Source organism: Gymnoscopelus braueri, assembly GCF_963280865.1.
Source record: "Gymnoscopelus braueri genome assembly, chromosome: 20".
NCBI classification, from domain to species: Eukaryota; Metazoa; Chordata; class Actinopteri; order Myctophiformes; family Myctophidae; genus Gymnoscopelus; species Gymnoscopelus braueri.
The window spans coordinates 17,565,716-17,575,392 of record NC_137622.1 but is presented as its reverse complement, the minus strand read 5'-3'; the positions used below and the strand labels follow the sequence as shown (position 1 = coordinate 17,575,392).

Genomic DNA, 9,677 nt, shown 5'->3' with positions numbered 1-9,677 from the left:
GCTAAACAGTGTATTTCTTCTTTCCACGTGAAACCCTAAATGTCTTCGTTAGCATCCCTAACAGACATACAATAGCTTCCTATAAGCTACTGTAATGACCTACAGTATCTATTGGCACACATTTACACACAATGTTTAACTGTTAAAAAATTTAATAGAAAGATAATAAAATATAGCTGCAAGAAGCAATTATATGGGCAAAGTGAGTTCTTTTTCTAGAATTTATATAAATTCAAGCTATTATTATTACCCATCTATAACGTCAGTACTATGACGTCATATTGATGACATCAGGGTACTCCATACCCTGCTGCTCCGATATCTGAGTTTATTGTCCCTGATTCGCCCCCTGTTGATAGTCCAATTTAACTTGAGGATGAAATAAACGAAAAGAAAAAACTATACAGGATCCAATTACAGCATGGCTCCCATGTAGCTCTCTGGCTCTTCATGATGATGATGATGACATATTGACGTTAGTCTTACTCAAATATGGATACACGGCAGAACGTCTGTGGGATATTCTACATAAAGTTTTCTTGATGATTTGATTTGTAGCAAGGCCATTATTGTGTTGTATAGGTAAAACTAGCTCTTACCAAGCCACACCGTAATGACAATAAAGGTGCATCCACTCAGCTTTTATAATTGACTGATAATGGTTACTGCACGGGTACTGCCTTCGAATGTTGGCCATCGCTCACGAAAGACAGGCACTGCACTAGTGCTGAATAAACAACTAAACTAGGCCTAATCACTATGGCAACATGCTCCAAATGGTTGGTGATGTCATATGTTGTGTGACGTGTCTTAAATGTCCTTTATAAGGGGTCACTGCAAACAGGCGAGTAGATAATCTAGGTGAGAAATTAGAAATATAATAATTTTACGATCAACGTATCCTAACTATAATGTCATTTGATAAAGCACCAAAACGGGGACTGGTTACTGTCCATGAGAATGTCATTTGGACCGACGAGGTCAGAAAAGAGCAAAGATGGAACACAATGCACAGAGATTTCAATCATGAATTAAATGAAATAGGTCGCAGTTCAGATAGACCAAGAAAAGGGCCCGCGAAGGACGACGACCCTGAATTGACGGAAGTCATCGACAGGGCTCATCGCAAGGACCCTACACAAGATTACACCCACACAGAGTGTGAGAGTCAGGAGATCGGATGGATATCCACCACACCACTGATGGAATCAGTCATGGATCGCACTGACTGGAGACTGAACTACCCCAGATACTACTCGGACATCACCACTCTTATGGAGACAGCTGGTGCCTGGCCGCAACTAAAGAAAATCAATTTGCGCGAGAAGGGCGTTTTGCGTTGGAAGTGACCACTCTGCTCACGTGGACCTCGAGAGTTTTGGGCAAGCTGCTTTAAAAATGTAGCTAGCTGCGTAGATCAGTTCTAGTCGGCAAGCGATACCACTTCGTAAAGCACTTTTGTTGTTCCTTTGCCAACCCAGACCCAGGGCTTTTTTTCAATTGCATAGATCAGTTTATTATGTTTGAAAATGATCGCACAACGATAGTCGCCACACTACGACACAGTCGCAGCACGAAAGAAACACGTCTGTTTACTTCCGCCATTCACACACATACAGACAGAGCCAATGAATTCAATACCACTCACCCAGTCATGATCCAATGAGTGAAACAATATCGAACAATGCTAGGCATGACACAGTGATTGCAGTGATTGCTCAACGTATCACTGATGACCCAGTGTGCATACACATACCACAGGTCTTTTTTATTGCATTTTTTTGAGTGAGTAAGCATCTGAATACAATACATTAAATTAAATTAAAAAAAAATATTTGCATCACCACCCACCCAAGGTTTTTATTTTAGAGACATAATAGAACAATGCTCACTACACACCCGTACAGGCTGCCTCACACAGATAAATGACAAACATAACACAGTTCCTGTCAGCAAGCAAAACCGTTACACTAATTAGCACTTCTGATTTTTTGTTTTCCCAAGCCAGACCCAGGTATTTTTATTACATTTTATTGCATAGATCACTTATTGTAGGTATTTAACACCGTTATACTACTTAAAGCACTATTGTTTGCATGAAAAACAATCCCCCCCAACCTACACCCAGGGCTTATTTATTATTATTGCGTAGATCAGTTCTTGCTGGCAAGTGACACTGTTGTCTACTACTTTTTTTTCCCCCCATCTTTTTTTCCTTCTTCAACCCAGACCCAGAGCTTTTTTTTATTGTAAAGATTGATTATTTTCAGCAAGGCGACACCAGTGTACTTAACACTTCTGTTAATTTTTTTCCCCCCAAACACATACCCAGGGCTTTTTATTTATTTTTATTTATTTATTTTTATCCCATTAAAATTTTTATTTATTATTCAGAGTGCTTTACTGTAGGCCTATACCCAAATATATTGATAATATTAAAACACCATAACAAATGTGCATACCATCCAGTGACCTAATGGTAAAATCAACGTAGAGCTCTGATCTTCAGATTTCAACCACTAGGGGTCTGGCAGTGCTCCGAGGAGCACTTTTTCTAGTTTTGTATATATTTCTAATATTATTATACTCCACCACATGCCATAGGCAGATATTGTACTTTTTTTACTACATTTTTTTGACAGCCGTAGTTACTAATTACTTAGCAAATTTAACACACATAACTGATAGATAATACATATTATTAGTGGACCCCCACAAACTGGCACATCTAATCACTGTCAGTTAACATAGTCACAACATCCAATTCAACATAGGTTCAAGATAATATACAGACAGTTGGCATGATATGATTTCGTAGTCATGACACTTAGCCTACCATTTGTACTTAACTTGAACAGTTGAACTTCATCCACATCCATGTCAATCCCAAAGAGGGTTTCTTGCCATTTGCCATCATCCAGCAAGCCTGAAAACCAGACGAATCTGCCAGAGGGAATGTATACTATAATTACCTCTGCCATTTCAAAGGCTGGGGATGGAGGAGCTCCGAAGCAGAGATTTCCTGATTTGTTCCTCCATGAGAGTGGGGCCTGTTGTAAATAATAAAATGTTATCTGCCAGATGTCTGTAGCTTTGTTTGGTTTTCAGGCTAGATGAGTACCTCCTCAATGTAGCTGGTCATCATAAAAATGTCAATTCTCTGCATTGAAAAGTGTTAAACAAAATAAAATCTGGATTGAGAGTCACATGACATGATCAGCTTTTTCAGTTTTTTAGTAGATCCAGTTCTATGAAGTGGAAAAGAAACATAAATGAAAAGGGGGGAAAAAAGCCTGGGTCTGGGCTGGGTGGAAAAAGGAAAAAACTAAATCCCAGAAGTGTTCTATTTTCTTAGTTTCTTTCTAGAAGCGTGGAATAATTAGGAATGTAATGTAATAAAAAAAAACTCTGTAGTAGGCTACAACAGTGAAAATAATGTATATTTTCAGCAAGCGACACTGTCATGTGATAGATTAAGCTTTTGGGGGTTTGGATCCACACTGTATGGTCGCTCACCATCCTGCCTGCCTCTGGACCAGGGGTGTCAAACTCATTTTGGTGTCCGGGCAAGATTGGTCAAATGGTGACTTGAGGTGGGCAGACTGGGCACGCAGACACGGAGACACGCATGCACGCTCATGCACATTCAGTTATACATCATTGTTTTTCAGTCTGTTGTCTCAGTCACTGCTATAACTACAGCATATCACTTTAAAAAATGTTATGAAGATTATATACAAATTAATTATGAATTAATTTGTATATAATAGTGTCCCACTGGAAGGAGACCCCGGGGCAGACCAGATGGGGGGATTACATCTCCACACTGGCCTGGGAACGCCTCGGGATCTGTTGCCCCCGCGACCCGGCTCCGGATAAGCGTTTGAAGAATCGATGCATGGATTATAAAAAAAGTATAAATATTTTCAGTAAATAGCTACAGTACACAACATTATTTTTTTGAGGCCTACTATCAGCAATGCAACTCAGACAATGAACTCAGTTCAGTCGTTTTTATTGAACAATAACGACAATTCAGAAAATGTCAATGAATCAAAATAATGACACTCAATGCTTTTTTTTCGGTTTTAGAATAGAAAAGAAATAACCCTAACAGTAAAAGCTCAGGTCAAAACAACATCATTTTCTTTTGTTTCTTTTTTTTTTACAAAAAAATGATGTACCTGACATCTCTGTTTTAACTGACCTGTCAACATCAGGGACCAGGTTCTGAGCAGTAGTAACTTTCATAATGTAATAATTACTATAAAATCTCCATGTCTCTTCAGCTCTTTATAAACAAAAAATGCATATTTATTTTTTCTATTATTTTGTCTTTGTTTTAGCCAAAATGTATTACTTGCACTACATTTTAAGTGACCTTTTTACTTTTGGAAAATAATATTGAAGAAACTGTTAACTGGTTAATGTGTGTACTGTCACTTTAAAAGCGCAATTTATACTTCATCGTACAACAGTGTCACGCACCAAACATGGCCGATCTCCAAGCTCACACCGCGTCTGTTCGCACCACGTTGTGAGCTTGTAGATCAGCCATTTTCGGCAACGATAGACTGAGAAGACAGCGCACATTGAATATGTCAGTCACACTAGGCGACACTAGTCATTCATTCGCATTTTTAAGAGTTTCCTAAACAGATTATTATCAATTGTATTATTAAAATTGTCAACGGAGACAGAGGACGAGTGAAACTTTTGAGCGTTTCACTCGTAACGGCCGTTATTCCACCGCACATGTAAACACAACGACGCAACCACCCGTACAAATGGAACCAAATGGACCCTTACGGTCCCCTTAAAGAAGCGATGTTACGATGTATAGTGAGCCAATAAAATTCCTCGTCCTTGTTTCCCTGGGCAGCGCTGGTTAGCAGGGATCTATACACTTTTAGACTGACATGTTTGTGCCAGCGTGGGTGATTAGATTTATTTCTTGATCTCCTCTTGTCTTGATTGTTTAGACATGACTTGGCCATTGTTCTCACAAAACAAGTTTGGCCACTATTAGACCTTCACAGTCAGAGGCAAGGGGGGTTGGGGGGGATAACTGCCTGCCGGCTCCGCCGTTTCTTTTGTCTTTTTTTTCTCTCTCGTTTTTTTTCCATTAGAGCTAGTATGAAAAGGTGTTTTTTCAAATCACTTCGCGGGCCGCAATGGACCTTTCCGCGGGCCGCAAAATGCCCGCGGGCCGCGAGTTTGACAAGCCTGCTCTGGACTGTCTCTGAGGAAACTGCATGGAAACCTTCAGAAGACGTCTTTCTGCTCAATATCCATGTGAGCAGAGTGGTCACTTCAAACACCTTTCTGCTGGGTGACATAAGCTTTGAGGCGCCAGTCAGGTACCAGGCATCTCCATGAGTTTGGTGATCTCCGTGATCTGTCTGGGAAGTTGAGTCTTCTGTCACCATTACTGGTGTGGATATCCTTCCTATCTCCAGACTCTCTGTCTGTGGGTGGGTGCATTTTTATTTTTTCAAAGATTTTTTGGGGGATATTTATGCCTTTATTTAGAGAGGGATAGGGAAAGTTGGCTGACAGGAAATGGGGAGAGATGGGGGGGGGGTGACACGCAGCAAAGGTCGTCGGGAATGGGGGTAGAACCTGCGACATGCTGTCATTGCAGCCTAGGGTGCCTGGACCGTCACGCTACGGCCCAGGCCAGGGTGGGTGCATTTCTTATTAGGCTCCAGATGAGCCCAGTGGATGTCGTCAATGTAGGCAGGGTCAGCTAGACTTAGCTGACCCTGCCTACATTGATGACATCCACTGGGCTCATCTGGAGCCTAATAAGAAATGACTTTAGCTCTAGACTCTAGCAGCTAAAGTGAATGGCGGTCGAATGAGGCTGAAACTTTGCCCAAATATGGATTCATGCATCATAGACACGTCATAGTCTGGCCCCATGAGGTCCGAGATTCACGTGAAGCCACGTCGTTATTGGACCCAGTGTTGTTTTTTTCCACAATGTTTTATACTTTTTGAAGTACTGTATAATTTACCTTTGATTTTATAATGGAAGTCGGCGGCACTTGGATAAGGCTTCACCTTGCCCAAATATGGAGTCATACGCCACTAGACAACTGACATAAGTCTGGCCTAATGAAGAGATCCACATGAAACCACGCCATTCCCATTTGGATCTCAAGGGGCTTTTAGGGAGTGAAGTTAAGATTCGTCGTGTTCTACAAGACAGATTGTGGTCATCTGTCTTGTGTGTCATCTTATCTCGCACGAATGGCAAATGAGATGAGCTTATTTATATATTTATTTTTCATTAACTTTTACTTTGTAAACACCACGCTCTTTTTTAATGTGTCCTGACAGTAGATTCCTAGGGTGACAGCATTCAGGGTAGAACATTAACACACAAGTACTGTGCAAGACTCATGAGGCAAGACTCAAACTGGCTAGTAAACAGGTTTAGTTTACAGATGCGTTGATTTGATTGAAGAGTTTGTCCTTGATGACTTGAGACATCAGACCATGTATTGTCTCTATGGTTGTCTTGCAACTGTCTCTTGTTGCTTTGGCCAGCTTGTCCTCAGACCTCCTGTCATATGTGTCCATGCCCGACATTGAGCTGCCTCTGCCCAGTTGTGCCTCTGACTGCTCTAGCTTCTCAGACAGGTCAAACACCTGGCCTGTAATGTAGTCTGAGTTTGTAAGAAGACTTGAAGAGCTTAAGGTATTAACCCAATATTTCTTCCAAAGGAGCTCCAGGAGTTTACTGTCAAGGGACGACTTGAAGTAAGTTACCTCCAAGGGATAATACTGTTTACAGTGCACACCGAAATCTTCAATCTTGCTCAAGGGGATTGTTTGATATTCAGACTGTCCTTCATCTGGAGCTTTGTAATCCTTCGGGTAGGTTCTGAAGGCGCCAAGGTTGACTTTCCCTGCCGATATGGTCCGAGTGGGGTCTATCACAACAGCCACGAAAGGCTCCTGGAACTGCTGGTTGAGCATCTGAGTGCCGACATCTATGCCTGAGAGCCAACATCCATAGCCTGGGTGACTGTGGTACCAGCCAATAGCATTCTCTAGCCGACCAACCCGTTTGGCACTGTCAATGTAGGTAGCCATGTATTCATATGCTGCAGCACTAGCATTCACTTGGGTCTCTGTGCCTTCCACGGGTAAGGCAAAGCTGTCCATGATGATCATGGTTTCACCATCCACCTTCCCTAACATCAGACCCATGACCTCAAGGTTGCCTCCAGACCTGGCATGCATCACCATCTTCAACAGTGCCAGAGCTGAGATCTTGCAGTTCTTGAAATAGTTAACTTTCGATGTCCATGGCTTTTTTGCGAGGATTTGCTGCTGTTGGTTTTTGTCATATTTGTACATTTCATCTATGCTCTGAACATTCTTCATGCTATTGGATAGCTCCCATGTTTTTTGCGCTATCTTGCTCCCTTCCATGCTGACACTCAAAGCACAGTGTAACACGTTATGGTTGTTCGTTGCCCTTTGATTACAACTTGTGATTTGGTCGTCCGCGATCCTTTATAAACCTTACTCGTGTTGTAACATGATGTGACCAGCCATGCCCAAATATGGCGTTAGCTATAGAATTTCCATAGAATTTCAAGGACGTCCAATTTGATATGAATTAGGGCTTAGGCCCCCAATCTACACTGTAAAATCCTCTACCAAATATTTAAAAATCTATTTATTGAAATCTTAAAAAAATATATGGTGTCAAGACAACACATCAATTCAATTCAAAGGAGCTTTATTGGCATGAGAAAACATACATTTACATTGCCAAAGCAACTGTCAAACCACATACCGAACACAACACAAAACAAATAACGAAAATAAACCTACGACCTACGTCTACTTAGAGACAAATACATGTGTAAAATAAGAGAGTAATGGTCACCAGACTTAATTGCCTCTTATTTGAGCCTCTTTACACTTTTCTATATACTGTATGCTATAACAGCGGTTCCCAAACTTTTGACAACCCTAGGGAGTGCGGTGCCTGGCGTTAAGTCGGTCGGATAAGTGGTGGTCCAGAATTGCCGATCCGACCTCTATGCCCACATGGTCATGTCCGTATATGGGACCGACGACTTCAAACTCAGCGCACAGACAGACGGATACAGAAATATCTATATATGGGCATAAAAGGGACAGACGGCCGGGTACAATGGGTACTCTGTCAACGGGTACAACGAGTAGTGCATAATTGGGTGGTGGGGCACATAGATATATATAAAGGCTAGATGACTCACCCGCGCTGCTGGCCAATGGAGTACGACGTTGCCACATGGCGGCCATCTTGGGACGGTCATTCATAACATTATGTCTATGGTGCATGTACTTTGAAATAATCATAGCGTGCTCAATTTTCACGGTTTGGTGTGTTGTAAACACCAAAGATGTAGTTATGATACTGCATACTTAATATTATTATTATAAAAAAAAAAAAACATTATATATATCATTATAATTATAAGCATGTATCAGTATCATAACTACATCTTTGGTGTTTACAACGCACTAAACCGTTTGAAAATCGGATGAAAATTGAGCACGCTATGGTTATTTCAAAGTCAATCAATCAATCAATCTTTATTACAGCCGAAGCCAATAAGGGACATACAAAACATTAAAAGTTAATATATAAAACAACTAAAAAGCACAGTAAAACACAACATTATAAAATGCACTTGTACCAATGCTTCCACATTTGGGAGCGGTATCTTACTGAGCTATGCCTTGGATTTATCATATTGATAATCACCTCATTAAGAGACCCATCAAGTCTACACTTAAAACTATAAATAAGGTTTCTCAGGAGAGCCTGAAAGGTGGTTAGACCAGAGTCACAAAAAAGCTGACTAGCACTGCCACCCCTAGGGTTCCTCAGGAGAATCCTGTAAAGTATATGCACCATAGACATAATGTTATGAATGACTGTTGCAAGATGGCCGCGGTTGAGCTACGCTTGCGACACCCCCTTGAGCCATCTAGCCTTTATATATATCTATGGTGGGGCATGCGTATCCAACTTGCATCATTCCCGAGTAGGCCAGTATTATGAAATGTTAAATCATTAAAATGACTTAAAATGTACTTAAAATTTGTAAAAATACTAAAAAGTTGTTAAATTGAGGTTAAAATACTTAAAAGTTGTTAAAATGAGTTAAAATACTTAAAAGTACCTTGAATTAGTAAAATCTACTAATTGGACATAAAATGAGTAAAAATACTCAAAAGTCTATTACTGTACTGTATTTGAGTTAAAGTATTTAGACATTTTGTTTCTAGTTTAACATATCTGGTGATTTGCAGATCAAACGTACAGACAAGCCAGACAGCGACTCTACCTCCTGAGTCACAGCCGCACCATTCAAAGCAAATCATGTAAATTTGTAAGGAAAATCTTCATCCAACCAAAAGTTGTAGCTTTATGTATATTACACTCAGGACCAAACTAAAATAATCACCATGGCAATGCACTTCCAGCGAGTTGACACAATTTGGACTTGGCTGGTGACGTCATGGTTGGTGACGCCATGGTTGGTGATGTCACCAGGAATAATATTTATAAAGGCTTAGCCAGGTTTTCCCCATTTATAATATTCTTGCACTACTAGAGTGAGATTGCTGCTTCAAGCTCATTATAATCAAAATAACTGAAG

General features: G+C 40.6%; 1 protein-coding gene across 1 annotated transcript; it reads right to left on the bottom strand.

Moving 5' to 3' along the window:
- Positions 1 to 6,441: 6,441 nt before the first annotated feature.
- Positions 6,442 to 7,446, bottom strand: LOC308075879 (COP9 signalosome complex subunit 5-like; the record flags this gene model as incomplete). The annotated part of the gene is made up of 1 exon (XM_080415861.1): positions 6,442 to 7,446. The coding sequence occupies one exon, from the start codon at positions 7,444 to 7,446 to the stop codon at positions 6,442 to 6,444; it is 1,005 nt and encodes a 334-aa protein (XP_080271987.1).
- Between the last annotated feature and the right edge of the window lie 2,231 nt (positions 7,447 to 9,677).